Here is a 20,579-nt window from a genome sequence, read left to right on the forward strand (position 1 = left end):
GCCTCAGGCTTCGCAGCTGTTTCACCACTTAGCAAGCTGGCTGATTCCATGTGAAAATAATGTTGGCTCCCTTTCATATCTTTGAAGCCAGTGGGGCCAGATGACTCTCAGCATGGAGGCAGAGAATGAGTCACAGGGAACGGGAAAGGGAAGGAATGGGTAAGAAGCATAAGCAAGTAGGTACCAGGCCCAATACAGCCCCAGTTACTAGAGGAATTGCTTGACACATCTCTGATCCAATAATTGTACGAAATCAGAGCATATGAAACTGCCTTATATTGAGTCAGCCACTGGCTGAGTGTTTCTACACTGACTGGTAGCACCTCTTCAGGGTTCAGACAGGAGTCTTCCCCAGCTCTAATGAGATGCTAGGGATTGATCCTGGGGCCTTCTGAATAAAAAGAACTAGCAGGTCCTCTGTCTGCCACTGAGCTAGACTCTCCCTGGAAGCCCAAACTGCAGCCACACATAGCCTCTGAAAGAAAGTAGACACACCAGTCACCTTTCTGATAGGGTGGCGGAGGGGACTGGATCCAGTGCCTGCTCCCCCTCCCAAACAGCTGATTGGCGGAATTTCAGCTTCCTTTAAAGGACTGCATTTTAAAAACCCTATGGCTGTTGGAACTGGCTGGGGAATCATGTGCACAGCATGACTAGTAAATAAGTGTACGAGTGCCTCCTTCTGTGCATGTATGATTTTTGACTGGATTAGAGTTTCTATGTAGAAATACAATGCTTAATATCGCCCCCACCCCACTTTCACACTGCTGCATATGGCAAACTGTGTGTGTGAGTGAGAGAGAGAGAGAGAAAGAAGGGCGGGCGGGCGGGCTGTGTGTTACATTATAATAAAAGTATGTAAGAGAGCCCTAACACCATTTTGAAAAGTGGGAAGTTGCTCTGATGGGGGACAGGGAGTTTAGATGAGAAGTGGGGAGGAGGAGGAAAGGGGAAGCAAACCTTTATTTCCCTGATTTCTTCACTCCAAAACTCACCCGAAGTAGGGCTTCAGGGATGCTTTTGCAAGAATAAACATGGGACTGCACCTGACAGAGGGGAAGCCACAGGAGGAAGTGATTTAGACCAGGGTTTCTTAACCTTGGGCCCCCAGATGTTGTTGGACTACAACTCCCATCATCCTCAGCCACAAAGGCCATGCCTGGGGATGATGGGAGTTGTAGTCCAATAACATCTGGGGGCCCAAGGTTAAGAAACCCTGATTTAGACTATTTGTAGCCACGGGAGAGCAACTGGCCATGCTCTCTTCAATATCCTGGACCCAAGCCGTTAAGGGCTTTATAGGTAATAACTGGTACTTTGTTTACATAACAAAAGAAAATAGAAGTTAACTACTTAGCTCCTTGGTTCCTTTTTGACTGTATTGCAGGATTGTAGCTTCACAGTTTTAGCTTAAAAGAACTTTGAAAGAAACTGAATCCCCAGCCTATATTATCATTTTATTTCCACATTTTTATATATATATATATATAAAAGTCTGACAGTTTTACACCAATTGTAACAAGCTGTAGTGTGGACTTGCACCCAAAAAAGTCATATAAGAATTTAATAGATACTGGTTCATAGTTTGCCATAGCAGCTTTTTCATTCTTAAATATCCCCAACTCCATACTGCTGAGCCTGAAATTCTTGGAAATCCTCTGGGATGGTATCTGAAAACAAAAGGATACCAAAGATAAGCCTCTATTGTTGCTATGGAACTGATGAGCATTTTATTTTGCAAGTGCAGGTTTGGTGCATGCCTATTACAGAGAGCTTTTTTTTTTTTAGTAATACTCATAAGAACATAAGAACAGCTCTCCTGGATCAGGCCCAAGGCCCATCTAGTCCAGCATCCTGTTTCGCACAAAGGCCCACCAGATGCCGCTGGAAGCCACAGGCAGGAGTTGAGGGCATGCCCTCTCTCCTGCTGTTACTCTCCCGCAACTGGTACAGAGAACATAAGAAACTGCCATATAATGAGTCAGACCATTGGTCTATCTAGCTAAGTAATGTCTTCACAGACTGACGGCGGCTTCTTCAATGTTGCAGGCAGGAATCTTTCTCAACGCTATCTTGGAGATGCCAGAGAGGGAACTTGGAACTTTCTGCTCTTCCCAGAGTGGCTCCATCCCCTAAGAGGAATATCTTACAGTGCTCACACTTCTAGTCTCCCATTCATCTGCAACCAGGGTGGACCCTGCTTAGCCAAGGGGAGAAGTCATGCTTGCTACCACAAAATCAGCTCTCCTCTCCAAAAGGCGGGCAAGCTGAAGCACCACCGGGGTGCTGCATGTGTGCAAACACCATTGGGGTGGTTGTGGAACAGCAGTTCTGCTCTGATGTAAAGTTGCACCATTATTTCCAATGGGTACTGTGTAACTGTGTGCAACTTTTTGTTCTGCATCAGCCCTGATGGAAGCGCACACATGCAGCAGCATGGACAGTGCTCTAGCCACCCATATTCCACATTGTAAGGCCAGTGCTGTAAGGCGTTACAGTCCTGTAAGACCACACTATTGCAGGTTACATCTGCCAACATATGTTAACAATGTCAGGTAAAAAGACATAAAATTAAATGAGGATATGCAGCCCAGTCCCATGCATGTTTACTTAGATATCTAAGTTCCACTGAATTCAAGAGGCCTCACTCCCAAGAAAGTATGTAAAGGACTGTGCATAGGACACCATCCATCATAAAAAGGGCTGCAGAACTTTGGTCCTCCAGATATTTTTTTACTACAACTCCCATCATCCCCAGCCAGGGATAATGGGAGCTGTAGCCCAATGTCTGCATCAGGGTCAAAGTTGTGCAGTCCTCTACTGGAGTGAAAGGGGTGTGTGCACACATACGCACATGCGCTCTCTCTCTCTCTCTCTCTCTCTCTCTCTCTCTCAGTAATCTGTTGGATATTCCTGCATCACTTCTGAGAAGCAGGTGTCTATCCTGGTGCTAGTTCTGGCATTTATTCATTACTCCCTGTGCTGTGGGTCAAGCAGCCTTGGAGATGTAGCCACCTGAATGAAACAACATCTGACCTAGTGCACCCATGGAGACAGCCACTGTTTCCCAACCATGATCTGTAGGAGAGCCAATGGACCAGTTCAGACATCATGTGGAACCACCATGAATAAAGCCTGGTTTTTCCAAGCAAGTTAGTTAGAATAAACCACAATCGGTCACTATGGAGGACATGACCAACCACCTGTTCTTTGGATCCTTGCCCAACATGGCTGAGTTCATCTTGCAGGGAGGTTGTTGGAGCTGGCCTAGTTTATATCATTAATACCTCACTGAGAGAGGGCAAGATTCCATCTTGTTTGAAGGCAGCGATGGTTAGACCCCTTCTTGGTAAGGGGTAAGGTGACGACTTCTTGGTAAGGGGTAAGGGGAGATGGTAATCCCACTCTGGATAGCCTGGGGATGGATAATGATAGGCCAGTCTCTAACCTCCGATGGTTTGGTAAGACGACTGAGAGGGTGCTGGCTGACCAGCTCCAAGCAGACTTGGAGAAAAGAGATTATGATTCTAGACCCATTTCCAACTGGCTTTAGGATGGGTTATGGGGTTGAGATGGCCTTGGTCAGCCTGATAGATGACCTTCGCCAGGTGACCATCTTCAAACTGTAATATATGTAGCACCATTTTCTTGGTTAAATTTCCAATTATGATTTTACTAAGTTAGCATATTATTTGACATACATGGAATTAGTTATACTATCTCTTGTGTTATACTATCTCTGGTCAGTGACCGTAATAAAGGAGGAGGAGGGTGATCTCCAAAGTATGCCTTTCATTTATACAGCAGGTGAGACTAATTGATCAACTTTAAGTCACATCTGACTAGCCCAGAGAGATGATAAGTCACATTAGACAAGGCATTCTATAGATTTCTCGAAGACTAATAATCATGAACTCTTCCTAAAATACATTTTCCCTCCACAGCAGCTCATTTGATAAGCTGAGGGGCGGGTGTAAGAGAAATGTTACCGTTGCAGCGATACTTCAGATTGGACCAAATAATGTTTTCCTGAGAGAAGCAGAAAACACCAAGTCTTCCTCCACGCATGGTTGTATCAATGGTTACTCCAGAATCTGCTACCAGTTCAGAACCTTCATAGAATCTTGCTCTTTGAAAGCAGAACAAAGAAGAAGACTATTAAAGGTTTCTATATCCCAGGGCTGCACAACTTCAGCCCACAACTAAAACTCCCATCATCCCCAGTCACACTGGCCAATTGGGATTATGGGAATAGTTGTACAACATCTGCAGGAGGGCCGGAATTGTGCAACCCTGATGTATTTATTTTATTTATTATTTATTAATTATTAATTATTAAAAATTTTATACCGCCCTTCCAAAAGGCTCAGGGCAATTTACATTAAAACACCATTAAAATCAATTAACAAAATAGAAATTATAAAACAATAATTAACAATTAAAACATCATAAAACAACAATTAAATAGCCAGAACAATGTAGCCTGATTGCAAATATGCACATTTATATAAGTGTATATATCTAGAAGTCCCCACTGTTTTCATTGGAGCTTACTCCTAGGCTAGTGTGTATAAGATTGCCGCATAGGTGTGTTTTTGTTGGGTCTCTGAAGAGATGCATGTACCAAAATAGCTCACTGTGTGTGCAATATCATGGGGTCTTAGGGAGCAGAGGATTGCAGGGTGTGGGAAAGATTAAGCAACTCCCGCATTATCATGAATTGACAGCATGGTTTTGGAACAACATCTTAAGCTGCACTGGCGTTGGAGTCTCACAGGTTGGAGACTCTTCACAGAGACATGGGTGAAATGGGCATAATCTCAAAACCAGAGGGTAGAAGAATAGAGGAAGAAAGAGGATTTGGACTGATTCACATCTCTATGTACAGCTCTTTATATCAACAACTTGCAGCTGCATCTGTTAACTGTCTGAAAAGTAATAGGATTGGGGTGATGGCAGCTGATGGGAAAGCCCTGTGTTGCCGTCATCAGTTGGTGGGTGAGCCTGTGTAAACTCAACCTTAGTTGAAAGGAAAATCAACTTGCCAGAGATTTTGTCTGGGCGCTTTCCAGATTAGCTGCTCAACAGCAGCAAAATGCTTCCATTCAGGCAAATCACATTCAAAACATAAACAGCAAAGAGCTCAGCAGGGGGTGCATTCTAGCGAAAACTAACAACCCCCCCCCCAAAAAACAGCAATTTTTTTACGCTGGATATACTTTGTTATAGCACTATATTGCAGTGATGAAATTCAAAACAAGGCATCAGAAATGTGAACGGCACCCTGCTGTCAGCGTTGGGACTGCAGGGTCACAACACAGGAAGTGTGGAAGCACACTCCAGAGATTTGTCGTGACCATGTTGCAGGATGTAATCTGGGAAGCGCCTGGCGATAATTTCTGACAGAGAGAAAAAGGTTGACATAATGTGCCTCCTCTGTGGGGATGGGGGGCCGGGGTGCAGGGATGTTGCTGCAGACTCTTAAGGTGTGAGGATGCTGCTGCCCACAAGGGGCATGGAAGCAGCATCCCTGCTGTTTCCGGGAAAGGGCCTCTGGAGGGAGGGGAGAGATGCAAAAACTGCTCCCCGCTTCCACTTTGCATCCAGTCCACTGTGGAAAGAAGCCTTCCGTGCACAGACACTAAAGGCTTCTTGCAGACCTTCAGCCTACCCGAGCCCTCCTCCTGGCCACAGAGGGCTGCACATTGTGTTGTCTGTTAGTGAAAACATTAGTTAGCTTTGACTCCACAGACACAGAGTCCTCTCTGGCCCCCAAACTTCCATACTTTGGGGTGCAATTCATAATCTTCCCTTAACTATTTTATATGATTTCTTGTATCAGGTGAAAATTATTCTTTTATTATTATTTTTATATTTTCTATCCCGCTCTTCTTCCAAGGAGCCCAGAGCGGTGTACTACATACTTAGGTTTCTCCTCACAACAACCCTGTGAAGTAGGTTAGGCTGAGAGAGAAGTGACTGGCCCAGAGTCACCCAGCTAGTTTCATGGCTGAATCAGGATTTGAACTTGGGTCTCCCCGGTCCTAGTCCAGCAATCTAACCACGACACCATGATGGCTCTAATAGCAACTCTGTGCCAAATAAACACACAAGGGGTCCATGCTCACACGTGCACACTGCAGAGCAATACCGTGGAAAAGTTAGTCAAAGTATTGTCCTTCTTAGCACCACCCTACCTAATATATCCAACCTGAGGTCTGTGCTGCAGGAACCAACGATAGGAAACTTTATCTTTCCAGCCGACATTTCGGGGGTCTTTCCACAGCAATCTGACTTGGTCATTAGTGTCTCCTGTGTGCCAAAGTGAATTCCTCAGGTGTTCTCCGGGCCCAGTCTTTGATTTAACAGCCTACAGAGATTCAAGTTCAAAGACAACTCAAAACATAAGAAATATACTTTAACTTTATAGTAAGTCTTTCTAAATTATGAAGAAAACCAGAGCATTAATTATCTTTCCATCCTGTTATGGGAAAAGAGGCTACATGCCCGCAAGTCAACAAACTAGTTACTATGCGAGAAACCACACCAGACAAGCACCCTGCCAATTTAATCTGAGCACATTACTAGATGATGGCATTTATGAGATTTCGGTCACTTTGGCTTCAGCCAATACCTTCAGTTGGATTCCAGGTTCTGCAACAGCTCTAAAGGGAGTTGCTTGCCAATAGGTCTGCTCCGTCTGCTTCCACATCACCACATAAAAACTGGAACTGTCTTGATAACCAAAAATGAAGCCAGCATAGTCATCATCTGTCACTGTGTTCACATGGAAAGTACCTTCAAAGTCGACCCCGTTGAAAGCGGTGTAACCTGTTCAATACATAGGTATATGCATCAGGCCCTGGCATAAAACCCGATCCATGAATAGGCATTCTTCTTGGAAGCAACTGGAACAATTTAGACCACTTGGAAGATCTACAAGTTTTTTTTATGAAGCTACCCTCTATTGGGCAGGTTCAGACAACTGCTGAAAAGTAAGGTGGCAGGAAGAGAGGTTCCCGGCACAAACAGCAACTTTCACTCATGTCCATGTTGTCGGAGCCCACCGTGTTGGGTTGTCAGTGTTGGGTTCCTTCTGCCCCCCAACATTTGCCACTCAGCTTCAGTGTTGTTTACAGATGTTGGGTGGCACCAGGAACCTCCATTTCCCACCACTGTATTTCTGGTGGTCATCTGAACCCACCCACAGAGTCAGACCATTGGTGCATCTAGCTCAGCACTGTCTGCACAGGTGGACATAGGCTCTTCAGGGTTTCAGACAGAAGTATTTCCCAGCCCCACCTGGGGATGTCAGGGATTGAACCTGGGATGCATGCAAATCCGATGCTCCTACACTGAGCTGCAGCTCCTCCTAACTGGGTTTGAATGTACAAGCTTGCCTTATTCTGAGTCAGACCACAGGTTCACCCAGCACAGGATTGGCTACACTGACTGGCAGCAGCCCCACAAAGCTTCAGGCAGGGGTCTTACTCAGCCCTACCGGTAGATGCCTAGGACTGAACCTGGAACCGTCTGCGTGTAAATCAACTGCTCTGCCACTGTTGTGGCTCTGCCTTCAGGAAAGAAGGGGACCACCGAGCTGATTATGGGACTCCCTCTCCCCTCTCCTTGCCTAAGAAGCAATTAGCATGGTCTCAGACCTGACTGTGCTAAGCATCGGTTGGGCTGTGTGTGAGCACTGTGCAGGTATCCTGGATCTGGCTGCAGAAAAGGACCCCGTTTTGAGCCAGTGGCATGGAGGTCCATGCTTGAGGATTGCTGTGTGACAGTGAATGTCTACAGAAACTTTGCACATACCTACAGCAAGTCCAGGATCACTGTTCATGGTCTGCACAATCTCCATACCCTGTAAAAGATAAGCTAAATAATTAATGAAACATAGAACTGGCTTAAAGAGGTTTTGTTTGCTTCAGATTAAAGACATGCTTTGCATGTGCCCATCTGGGTTACTTGATGAGTCCGCCAAAAATATCCTTGTTCAGCATTCCAAACAATTCATGTGCTTATCAATAAAAATTCACCATGCAAAAACCCAGAGGCAGGGGCGTAACTATAATAGGGCAAGGGGAGACAGTTATCTGGGGGCCCACTGCCTTGGGGGGCCTCTCAGAGACAAGTCACATGACTGACTCCCCCAGCCGCACAACCTGCCCAGGTTTCCTTCAGTTGTATTCATCCTCTAAATTGATGTGAGTGTTAAGACCTGGAGCTACCAGAACAGCATGTCTTTCTCTAGTACCATTAAATGACTTGCATTGTCCACAATTTACAAAACCTTAAAAAAAATAATTTAGGATGATGTTCTATTGTGGCACGTAGATTACATATATAAAACTATGCTTTTTGTTATAACTATTCAGACTCATTTAAGAATTCTTTACTTCATGAGCTGAGCTTCAGTGAGGGGGGCCCATTTTAAAATCTTGTCCCTGGGCCCACTCCAACCTTGCTACAACCCTGCCCGGACGCTTAAATAATTTCCACTTTAGTTGCTAGGATATAGAATTTGGCTTCCTGATAAGTTCTGAATTGTTTTGTTTTGTTTTGTTTAAAGCAAATTTCTAGCTTTCATGGTTTCGTGAAATCTGGGAATAGTGAATGCTCAGAAGATGTTTTCTCTGCCATGGCTCCCTCTCTCTCCTATTTGTACGTTCCTTCAGATGCACTCTTAGCCCCTGGCCTGTGGCTTCCAAGGCCTTGGGGGCCCCCCTCTCCTGCTGCCACTGTGAGCCCTTGCTGTGCTGTAAGGCCGAACCACCAATATTCTAACAGCCTCTTGAGAACTGCAGGGCGCTCCGGTACGCCTGTGCAGTTAGAACGGGGTGTCGCAAGCCCGGGTTTGCGACACTCTATTCTAACGGTGCAGACTGCATCGGAGCAGCTCGCACTCAGAGGCTGCTGAGCTGCTCAGTCAGGCTCAGCGGCCACTCCTGCTCTGCCCGCTGCTTTGTGGGGGAGGCCTGTTCACCTCACACCCCACCTCTCAGCTGCACACGTGGTGGCTAGAATATTGGCGGTTCGGCCTCATGGCGGCGGCGAAGAGAGCTTGCGGCACAGCAAGGGCTTGCAGAGGCAGCAGGAGGGCCTCACCCAGGCTTCTTCTTCTTCTTCTTCTTCTTCTTCTTCTTCTTCTTCTTCTTCTTCTTCTTCTTCTTCTTCTTCTTCTTCTTCTTCTTCATTCGATTTCTAAACCGCCCTTCCAAAAATGGCTCAGGGTGGTTTACACAGAGAAATAACAAATAAATAAGATGGATCCCTGTCCCCAAAGGGCTCATAATCTAAAAGAAACGTTAGATGGACACCAGCAACAGTCACTGAAGGTACTGTGCTGGGGGTGGATAGGGCCAATTACTCTCCCCCTGATAAATAAAGAGAATCACCACATTAAAAGGTGCCTCTTTGCCAAGTTGGCAGGGGTTCCCAGGCTTGGAGGCCACGGGTCAGGGCCCCAAGGTCTGGCGGTGCCTCTGAAGGAACCTACGAAGGCGAGAGAAGGAGCTATGAGAGAGAGAGCATCTTCTGAGCATTCACTATTCCCAGATTCTAACTGCACAGGCATACCAGAGCACTTTGCAGTTCTCAAGAAGCTGTTGAGCTGAACAGTCAGGCTTAGTGGCTGCTCCCGCTCCGATTGCCACCACGGGGCGGGGGAAGCGAGGTCTACTCGCCTCACTCCTCCACCCCTTGGCTGCACACATGGCAGCTAGACTATTGGTGGTTCGGCCTCGCAGCACCAGGAAATAACACTTGCAGCAGTGGCGGAAAGTGGGGGGGGGGGCCTTGCAGCATGGCTACTGGGTGTGCCACTGGGTTCCTTCCATACAACCCAGATCTTTTAAACATCTTTGTCCTCCATTTAAATAAGTCATTGCAAAGGTGCAGCTACTGGATTTGGTTTTGAATCCAAGCTGCAACTTGTACAAATGAAAATAATCCTACTTGCAGATGGAGAATTGCCAGTTCCCACCCCCAGGCCAGCTGCATCCCCTCACATCCCTGAAAAGCTGCTTCATGCACTGCAGCATAAGGGTCTTCAGCAGGGGGTGGTTGTGAAATATCTGATGTCTTGATGACCATAGGCGACCTCCAGGTTCAGAGGTAGGGTGCCTCTGAATTGCAGGGGATCAACAGCAAGAGAGGGGGCATGCCCTCATCTCCTGGTTGTGGGCTTCCCAGAGGCTTCTGGTGGACCACTGTGGGAAAAAGGTGCTGGACTAGATAGGCCTTGAGCCTGATCCATCAGGGCTCTTCTTATGTGCTTATGACTCTCTCTTGCTTGCCCCAGAGTGCATAAGTAGTGCAAGTTGGCTTTGGACCTAAAATATGGAGTACATTTATGAACATCTGGGCCAGAAGAAACATTATCTTGTTTAATGGAAGGTAGTTAGTCCAAAACAGCCATTTTCTATAAAGTAAATAACGTGTGCAAATTTGAAGGATTCAGAGTTCTTTTTACAAAAGGATCCAGATTATTTTCCAGTGATAATCCCCAACTCTCCTACATAATGAAGTGCTGAAGCATCATTAATTCTGACAAGCTTGGAAAAAAGTTTTTATCTGTGCCACAGCCTGTCATTCAAAGTGCTTTACCTGGTTCAGAACCATCCAGTTGGGATCAATCTGAGCGTCACCTTCTGGGTCCAGGACAACAGTCTGATAAGCCCTGAAATCTGTCAGGGTGATCTCTGCATTCTCAGGACAAACATCAATCCGATCAATCACTGTGTCCTGATCAAAATCTGATTCACAGATATCTCCAACTCCATCACCTGGACACATTAAGCACAACACACAAGGGATATCATTTGACAGCTGCTGCTGTAAGAGCTGTTTGGTGACAGGAAAATAACCAAAAGAGGAGCCTCTTTTGTAGCCCCCAGGAATGGCGTGAGGATGTTTCTGCAGCACCCAGTTTCTGACTGCCTCCAATAGGGAAAAGGAAGAGGTGGAGCTATCCTGGAAGGCTACAGCATGCTGGGTGAAGTAGGAGGAGCTGAGGCCAATGAGAAGCACATGAGCAATAAAATAAGATGCCAGGAGTCTTAAGGGCTGCCTTCAGATGAGCTGTGGACCCAGTAGCGTAGGGAGGCTGGTGGCAACCCGTGTGTGGCCACTGCCCCTGGCCCCGCCCCCTGTGTCTGATGTCAGATGCGGGGGTGTGGTCTCCCTCCCAAACAGGGCCACACGGCCCCATTTGGAAGGGAGATCGGCCCACACTGCATTGGGCAGCGTGGGCCGGAGCAACTGTCCCTGCCTTAAGGGCAGGGAGAGCCATTCCAGATGTGCTGCCAATGCATCATGGTCTGATACCTCTCCTAAATGGGGATGCGCAGCCCCATTTGGGAGGGAGATTGAATGGCCCTGCTGTGTTGGCAGCGAGACCAGGAGTGGTTCTCCCAGCCTTTAAGGTGGGGAGAGTCACTCCGGCTGCGCTACCAATGCAGCGTGGGCTGATTTTGGTTCCAAACAGGCCCTGCAGCCCCTTTGGGGACCGAAATAGCGGCCCCTGTGTCTGACATGCAGGGGGCATGTCTGGGGCCGCGCTCGCAGCCCCGGATTGGTGGCGGCCCAGGTTCTTTGAACCCATTCGCCCAATGGTGGCTCTGCCCCTGTGTGGACCAGAGGGACAAATATTGTACACAGGCTTCTAATGGTGGTAGATGGAAGAGGAAATAGAAGAAAAAGGTCAAACTTACTGTTGTCATCTTCCTGCCCTGGGTTAGGGACCAGCCGGCAATTATCTGGCCCAGGAGGAACAAGGTCTGGTATGCCATCGTTATCATCATCCTCGTCACATTCATCCCCCAGCCCGTCCTTATCAGTGTCTAGCTGGGAGCTGTTAATGACTGTGGGGCAGTTGTCTGTGCTGTCCTGGTGCCCATCCCCATCACTACAGGAGTAAAACAAGGGAGTGGGGAAACCGGGGTTTATTAAAACAGTCTTAATCTGTCCTTGAGTTTTAGTTGTTTGCATAAATTTGCTTATGGGTAAGCATTCGTCCTGAAGCAAGAAGCATTGCTTTGTTTTTAGATCATGTGCGCATGTGTTGTAGTAGTCTTTGTCTCAGAATGGTGCACTTATTATCTGCAGTCTTTATTAGCACTCAAATTGTTTTTTAAAAATCTGCTACACAATTAAATGGAGGTATCTTTTTAGTTGACTAAAAGGCTTTTTAAAAATCAATTAATCAAACTGGTTGATTAAACACTGCAACTCTAGTTCATTCCAATCTCTAAATTTAATAGTTTTGTGGCCAACACTGGTTGTAGAATTGACAGTGAACATGTCTGTCTGTCTTCCTGTATCCCTTGTTGCAATGCAAGCCTTCTACTGAAGGAAGGTATGTTGTAGCTGATAGACAAAATCTCCTTATCTGAGGAAGGAGTCAGGAGATTTGTGTGACTCAAAGGAGCCACTTGAGGCTCCATCTGTAATATGTCTGAAGTCACTACAAGTTGGAGTGAGACAAGAAGACAGATGCCCATAAAACCTATTCCTGTCCTAATTTTGGAAATCAGTTCAGATCCTGCAGCTCCTCAGTCATAACCACTCAGTCATGACCATCACCACTGGCGTATTACTAAAAGTGCAGAGAAAACCCCTGCAAATGATTTCTATACATGTGGCAGCCTATTATTTTGCAGATAGGCATGTTTTCTCTAACTGGACAAACAGCAGTTTAGGGAAGCCACTTTACATCAAGGAGAATAGCATATGGAAAAGAGTTAAATGCTGCCACCTCCAGCACTACAGTTTCTATTCAATCCCACACCAACCCTCATGAATATTTTAAAATACATTTAAAGAGATGTGAGGTCTGGTCACAAAACTCTAATGTCTTACTTAGCTCCTTGTGTTTATAGCCAAATTTGACTCCCTTTTGTGGAAATAAATTATAATTTATTTATTATTTATTTATTTAATACATTTCTATACCACTCAAAACGCAAGTTCTCTGGGCGGTTTACAAAACAATAAAAGCAGCCAATAAAAGATTAAAACATTTCAACAATTAAAATTAATTGTTGAATTATGTATAATGTATGTTGGCCCCAATATATCATACTGGATAATACAATAATACATACTACCTGGGCTGGATGCAGAGCATCTATGCCTCTAGTTTCCCCTGCCTGCCTGCCGGCGATTTCTTTCCCCGCCTGCCCCCGCCGACATTTTCTTCCCCACCTGTCCACCACCGTTTTCTTCCACCGGCTGCCCGCCTACCCACCCCAACACCATTTTCTTCCCCCACCCACTGCCTGCCATTTTCTTCCCCCGCCAGCTGCTGCCGTTTTCTCCCCCCTGCCACCGCTGCTTTCTCCCCCCACTGCCATTTTGTTTCCCGCCTTGCCTACCTGTCCACCAGCACCGCTGCTTTCCTCTCTCCCTGCTGGCAGCTTGCTCAGAACTCTCATGAGAGCTGCCATGCATGGGATTAGTGATGGGTACGCCTTAGAGAAATATAGATAGATAGATAGATAGATAGAGGGCATGCACATGAACAGTCCTACCTGGGCTTGTACAGGCCTACCCAGGTAGGGCTGCTTGTGTGGAGTGCTGGGATTGGGCCTGATCCCTGCACTGCCTTGCCGGGTAGCTCAAGTTTTCTACCTGGGCTTATACTGAGGTATATGGGCACAAGAGCACCCTTCTACCCCAGTCCTCAGTCATATGAAGAATTGGGCTGTCTTCAGCCTGAGCGTTCATAGAGCTGGGTGGCTAGAGCGTCTGGCAGTGGGGAAATCCCCCAATGCACTGCACTCCTTGTGTAGTGCATTTTGGTATTTCTGGAGCAATGCTGATTTTCCCTGGCCTCATGATGACCTCACTGCGATATGGCTCATGTGGGCACATGAATGGCGCAGCCAAAGAGGTTGGCTGGATTGTCTGGGGGAAAGGTAGGTGCAATCCTGCCTGCCCTCCCCTCTGCTCTCCCTAGCCCCACACAATTAGGTTGTATGAATGACCTTATTGTATTATCCAACAATAATTTATACAACTAATTAAAAATAAGCTAAGGCTATATTCAACCCTGGTAGTGGTGGACGAAACTTCAGTTAAATCAGTAGTGAACTTTCAGTGAATAGTTATATCAGGGCTAAGTTTGACTGGGCATTATCCATCTTGTAAGCCTCTTACATATATTCAATCAAGATTGTACTCTACCTGTCCTGATTGGTGTCACAGGAATCCCCTACTAGGTCATTGTCAATATCTGACTGCAAACCAAAACAGAAAACTATTACAGTACTGAAGTGCAGAAGAGACAAGGATAGGATTACACTGTAGCAAATCATCACATCTCAACACACATATTTCAGAAATTTAAACCGGCAGGAGATGAATATGTCAAAAGGTAGGAAGATGGATTCTATCTCAGTTGGCCAGTGTTTTACTGCTGAGCATGGTTCTGCATTCTATTATAAACAGGAAATAGACATGGATTATTTATTATAGGAATTTCACCCCATAATATCCTTTCTAGTTTCTAATTCCACCCCATAACATCCTTTCTAGGAAGATTGCAGTTAAACCCCTATGAATATTTTATTGAGTGAGAACATCTGCTGACATCAGGTCTAATCTCAGACTCAAACTAGATATGACTTTAAACACATATTTGCCTCCCCTCCCTGGTTTGTTGTTTAAACAGCAGCTGTGGGAACCCTGATCCAAACTGGAACTGAAGTGAGGGGTGGGAGGCTGACCTTTTCTTGATGCATTATGGTCATGATAAAAAAACCCTGCACCCCCCAACTGCTATTTGCCCTGGGAGGAAAATGGGGTGGGGGCACGGGTGGCCCCCCACCCCATCCCATAACGTCTACTTAAAGAACAACAACAAATGGAAGGGCCAAAGGTGTGTCACATCTAGTTTGACCCTCAGAGTTCTGGACCAAGAAAGGCTCAGGGGCAGAGTGCCTCCTCTGCATAGAGAAAGTCCTGGGTTCAAACCCTTGCAACCTCACTCAGGTAACAGGGTTGGGAAAGACTTCTGCCCAATCCTTTTGGAGCTCCTCACAATCTGTTGTGGATTTCGCTCCCCTAAATTGTTTAGTGTAATCTGCAAATTTGGCCACTTGGCTGCTTATCCCAACTTCAAGATCATTTATGAACAAGTTAAAGTGCACTGGTCCAAGTACAGGTCCTTGGGGGACCCCACTTCTTACTTCCCTCCATTGTGAAAACTGTCCATTTATTCCTACCCTTTGTTTCCTGTTCTTCAACAAATTACCAAGCCAAACATGAAACTGTCCCCTTATTCCATGACTGCTCAGTTCACTCAAGAGCCTTTGGTGGGGTTTGTCAAAAGCCTTTGGAAGTCCAAGTATACTATGTCAACCAGATCACCTTTATCCCATGAACACTCTCAAAGAGCTCCAAAAGGTTAGGAGAGCTGGTCTTCTGGTAGCAAGCATGACTTGTCCCCTTAGCTAAGCAGGGTCCACCCTGGTTGCATATGAATGGGAGACTTGATGTGTGAGCACTGTAAGATATTCCCCTCAGGGGATGGAGCCACTCTGGGAAGAGCATCTAGGTTCCAGGTCCCCTCCCTGGCAGCTCCAAGATAGGGTTGAGAGAGACTCCTGCCAGCAACCTTGGAGAAGCCGCTGCTAATCTGTGTAGACAATACTGAGCTATATGGACTTATGGTCTGACTCAGTATATGGCAGCTTCCTATGTTCCTTCCTATGAGATCCTTGGACACCTGCTACCAGTCAGGTTAGACAATGTTGTACCAGACAGATGGCATAAGGAAGCTTCAAATGTCCAGCATTACTGCTACTGAAGTGATGTACTGAAGTGATGCACTATTCATTTTGAATAATGAATTTGGGTTTGGGGGTTTGTTTTTTTAAATTTTACTATTGATTTCTCGCAATGCAGACCAAGATGTGCATTGCACAGGAAAGCAATGATTACTGCATTCTCATGGTCCAAATCCAGGCTTTCACAATATCATTTCCCCCCTCTCCCCACATACCTTTCCCAAAAAAAGAATTAACCAGTACACATGCAGTTTATGCTACTACCCCATTTTTGCTTCCAATGAGGACTGACCTCTTTGACTCTCTATGGCCCAGACAATACTTTGTTGGCCAGCCTGACCACACACACAATAAGGGCATGTGCACACCATGAGTGCTCGCATCCTTCCCCTGCCATGATGTACCTTTCTCTACTGGTGCTGGAAGAGTGGTCCATGCAAACTGCTTTTCCGCATGCACTACAAAAACTTCTTTAAATCAATATTTATAGCACATGAACACCCCCCCCTCCACACACATACTCCACCACACACACACAATAGGGAAAAGGCACCTTCCAACAATTAGGATGAACCACTTCCCCACATAATTAGGGAAAAGGCACCCACCCACATGACTAGGATGAATCTACCCCTGCCTCTTGATTAGTGAATTATGCCCTGTTATGTAGGGGAACAGGGAGGTCATCATGCACACAAAAATTGCTATCACTTCGCGGTGGGCTGACAGTCAAAGTATCATCAGAATGAGCCCCAGGGTGTTTTCCTGCTGACACTCACCTGATTAGGGTTGCTGATATCTGGGCAGCTGTCACAAGCATCGCCAACCCCATCATTATCTTTGTCTTTCTGTTCCCGGTTGGGAACTCTCTGGCAGTTGTCCAGAACATTCTTAATACCTGAATGAAATGATCATTCACAATGAGCATTGCTTTGGGATACCTCTCCCTGTCTATAAAACTAGAAAGAGAGAGTCAGTGTGGTGTAGTGGATACTGAGTTCAGGGGAGATCTTTAATTATTGACTTGGGACTGTATTCAAATCTCCACTTGACCATGAAGCTCACTGGGAAATGTTGGGCCAGTCACTCTCTCCAGCCATAGGGCTGTTGTAAGGATAAAAAAGGGATAACCCCAGACAGAGCTCTGAGCTTAATACACCAAAAGTACTTCAGTGTTCTCAGGAACATGCCCAGTTCTCACTTTTGACTGTAGAACCTCATGATGCAGTTGCTTCCACTCTAGAGAGTTTCTCAACTTTCAAGAACAGCATTTGCGGAGTCAGGGTTGCTGTGTGAGTTTTACAGATGGGATACATGGCAATTTACCCACCATCTCCATCCATGTCATCATCACAGGCGTCTCCTTTGCCATCTCCATCTGTGTCTCGTTGGTCATTATTTAAGACCATACGGCAATTGTCACAAGCATCACCAAAGATATCTTGGTCACTGTTTCTCTGGTTAACGTTGGAAGCCAGGACACAGTTATCCTGAAACAGAGAAAAGCAGATCTCTGTTGACTACAGCCTCTCTAGAGCAGCAATACTCAGTGGCCTATTTCTAAACTATTACTTGCACCCAGGAAATGCTCCTATGCTTGCATGGAGGGGAGCCCCTGGCAGCTAACAGGCACTACACCACTAGTGCTGACGTTTGGGCCAAGTTCTGAGTTGCCAATGTACTGGGGTTCAGGGTGCTAGAGCTCCAGAGTTCCCCCTTGGAGGGAGTTCTTGAGCTGTGGCTGTTCCGGGGCTGTGGTTCCCTTGGGACCCCCGTCAGTACTGGAAAGCTCTGTTGAAGCCTGGTCCTCCTTCTTGGAGGCCCTGCCCAAGCAAATCTAGCTGAATTCTGACCCAGAAAGAGGTGACTACAGGGGGAATTCTACTGCTTTCTCTGTTGGGTCTGTACTGTAGTAGGTGACACTTGGTAACCTGTCTGGTTTTGTCAGTGTGAGATGTCTTAAGACATCACATTTTGCATTGGTGAGATGCCTTATTGCTGTTGTCTTGCCAACAGATCCTCAGACACAAATGCCTGACTATTAATTTATTATTATTAATCTCTAGGATAATTTTAACGTGACCTTTTGAAGTGTTCGGAATAAAGAGGCATGGGCTGTTGACCTTAAACTGAGTTCAGGCTGGGGCTTTGCTTTAAGTGTTATGACAACAACCAAATGCTTGGCGAATCCTATTGGATAAGATTAAGAGGCCTCCGCATTGCCTGCGATTCCCTGCTTTTTGTCCTAAAGGCTGTTTTATTGGTGTTTTATCTTTATGGCCTCTAATTTTAATGAATCTTTAATTGATTGAGATTTTAATAGATTTGTGAGCTGCCCTGAGCAACCAAATGACTAGAAAGAGAGGTATCAATTACAAAAAGAAATTAAGCAAGCAGTTCAGGTAAGAACTAATCCACCTACATTCCATGCGGCTGGCATCTTGGATTGGGGTATAGGACATCATCAAAAACCACGCTGTTCAGGTGTCCCTATGGGGTACAACATCTGTACCAAACTAGGTGCAGGCATTGTGAAGTTGTTAGAGGGGGACACACATACAGACATATGGACATACACATGGACAGCAAGGCAATCTTATAAGGGTACTTTCTATGTGGGAAGTAGGCTGGAAAAAAAATCTATAACCAGTACTTGATCATTAGGAATGCCATCCCCATCTGCATCATCATCACAGGCATCTCCTATTCCGTCTCCATCAGCATCTTCTTGACCAGAGTTTGGAACGAACTTGCAGTTGTCCTATGGGGGAAACAAGACCTGGATTACTGGACTAACACCCAGAGAGTTTTCCCATTTTCTCACCCTTCCATGTGCATGCTCATCAGAATTTAAAATGGTGCAAATGGAGATAATGGAGCAAGCAAAATTTGCAGCCTCCCCCTGCAGGTCCCCAATAGTGCTTCCTACCTTTCTGCAGCTTTCAGACGAGCATGGGAGTTCTTCATCAGGATAGCCATCAATATCGACATCTTTTCCACACACAAAGCCACTGCCAGCCCAGCCAATGCCACACTGTGAGCAAAAGTATTGCAACATTAAAGCAAGACTGAGGAGCGGGTTTTACAAATATGCACAGTTGTGTCAGTCAATGAGGCTGTTCACACAAGCAGCCCTAGCTGGGCCTGTGCAACTCTACCGGGGTAGGGCTGCTTGTCTGAAGCACTGGGATCGTGGCCAGTCCTAGCGCTGCCCAGCTGGGTAGCCCAGGAATTTCCTCTGGGCGATTAACCAAGTAGAAGGGCATAAGTGCACCCTTCTACCAGGGATTCTGGTCATGTGTCTGCTCGGGCCTGTAACCTGAATAGACACAGAGCTGGGTACCTAGAGCACCGGGCTTGAGGGGAGATCCTCCTCAGGATTTCTGGAAGCCAGGAAACATTTCCCCAGCCTCCAGAATGTGGCAACCATGTGTGATCGTGTGCATGGCAGCTTGGCAATAGGACCAGGAAGATTGTGTGGGGGAAGATAGGCATACTCCTGCTTTCACTCCAGCCCTCCGTAGACACCAGGGATTTCGGTCATGTGAACAACCTTCATATATGTTGAAGACTCACAACATGCTCTAAATGGGATACTGTCATTTACTTTGGAACTTTCTATGCTGCTCTTCGGGACTTTCAGGGCAATATACAAGCCAAACAATAAAACACAGTGGCTGACATGATGAGGTGAGTCACTCAGAGCAGTCTCACTGAAATTAAAAAGGACAAGTAAGGCATTTCCTAACTTTTGATTTCAATGGGACTACTCTTGAGTAACCATAAATTAAAACCAGCAACGTCACATGTTAGATTGTCTAGGCCAGGGTGGGCAAATTTGACCTTCCAGCTGTTGTTGAACTACAACTCCCATCATCCCCAGCCACAATTTATCATGTCTGGGGAAGATGGGAGTTGTAGTTTTGCAACATCTGGAGTACCACAGGTTGGGAATCTCTTGCCTAGGCAAATAAAGAAGTCTTTGCTTGGCCCTTTTGGTGCCATATGAGCTTCTCTGGAGATTGTATTCCATATATGGGGCACTACAACCAAGAAGGCCCTCACTAGTTACTAGCCTCCTACCCTCAGATGGCAGGAGGACCTAGAGAAGGGCCTCAGAGGATGAATGTGGAGTTTGAACAGGTTCATGTGGTAGAAAGTAGTCTTTTAGCCATTCAGGTCCTAAGTCATTATTAAGTAGCAGTCACAGCCTTTTTGAATGTATTAATTTGGAACGTTTTGAGATCAAGAAACATATTTCATCTCAAGTGACAGCATTATACATATAAAGATGCTTATAGCTTTAGATATACAGATTAAAAGATGCAGATATAAAATATATAATTTTATGGAAGTGTCTCAAAGTAGGCCTGCCTCATTGCATGTACTCAGTCAGTCTTTATTACGGTAATAGACCAGCAGAAAGTATAAGGGTTGCATGTATTACTCCTGGATCTAGTGAAATAACCTGCAAGAGCATCGACTTACAACACATGAGATGTCTCCTTGCCTTGCTTCAGTACACTGTGCATGGACACTGCATGGGTTCAAAGCTCGGTTTCTGCAGCTTCTTTCAGTCCTGCATCCCCTGATCTGGTCTCCAGTAAATCCAGGTTTGCACGCTCCACAGCGGTAGGAACCCTTTGAAGAAAACAAAGGAGATCGTCAACCAGATGTTCTTTGCTTTTCTAATGGCTGCTGTTTGTTGCTTCAGGATATGGAAATGTCTTTAGGACAGCAACATAACTGGCTTGCTGAATAGTGGTTTGTTAGCTATTATGCTAC

General features: G+C 45.9%; 1 protein-coding gene across 8 annotated transcripts in view; it reads right to left on the reverse strand.

The window, feature by feature from the left end:
* Positions 1 to 1,444: 1,444 nt before the first annotated feature.
* Positions 1,445 to 20,579, reverse strand: part of THBS4 (thrombospondin 4) — a 55,065-nt gene continuing 35,930 nt past the window's right edge. For 7 of the 8 annotated variants that reach the window (XM_053303420.1, XM_053303419.1, XM_053303418.1 and 4 more), the window contains 13 exons: positions 20,283 to 20,435; positions 18,724 to 18,828; positions 18,448 to 18,555; positions 17,125 to 17,284; positions 16,574 to 16,692; positions 14,191 to 14,243; positions 11,718 to 11,911; positions 10,612 to 10,790; positions 7,819 to 7,867; positions 6,635 to 6,831; positions 6,198 to 6,370; positions 3,990 to 4,129; positions 1,445 to 1,670 (listed from right to left, as the gene is read on the reverse strand). In XM_053303420.1, the coding sequence (XP_053159395.1) occupies positions 1,609 to 1,670; positions 3,990 to 4,129; positions 6,198 to 6,370; positions 6,635 to 6,831; positions 7,819 to 7,867; positions 10,612 to 10,790; positions 11,718 to 11,911; positions 14,191 to 14,243; positions 16,574 to 16,692; positions 17,125 to 17,284; positions 18,448 to 18,555; positions 18,724 to 18,828; positions 20,283 to 20,435 (1,692 nt within the window). In that variant the 3' untranslated portion in view covers positions 1,445 to 1,608. Of the gene's footprint in view, positions 1,671 to 3,989; positions 4,130 to 6,193; positions 6,371 to 6,634; positions 6,832 to 7,818; positions 7,868 to 10,611; positions 10,791 to 11,717; positions 11,912 to 14,190; positions 14,244 to 16,573; positions 16,693 to 17,124; positions 17,285 to 18,447; positions 18,556 to 18,723; positions 18,829 to 20,282; positions 20,436 to 20,579 lie in introns of those variants that run through there. The other variant, XM_053303415.1, reaches the window with a different exon arrangement.

Source organism: Hemicordylus capensis, chromosome 2, assembly GCF_027244095.1.
Source record: "Hemicordylus capensis ecotype Gifberg chromosome 2, rHemCap1.1.pri, whole genome shotgun sequence".
Classification (NCBI taxonomy): domain Eukaryota; kingdom Metazoa; phylum Chordata; class Lepidosauria; order Squamata; family Cordylidae; genus Hemicordylus; species Hemicordylus capensis.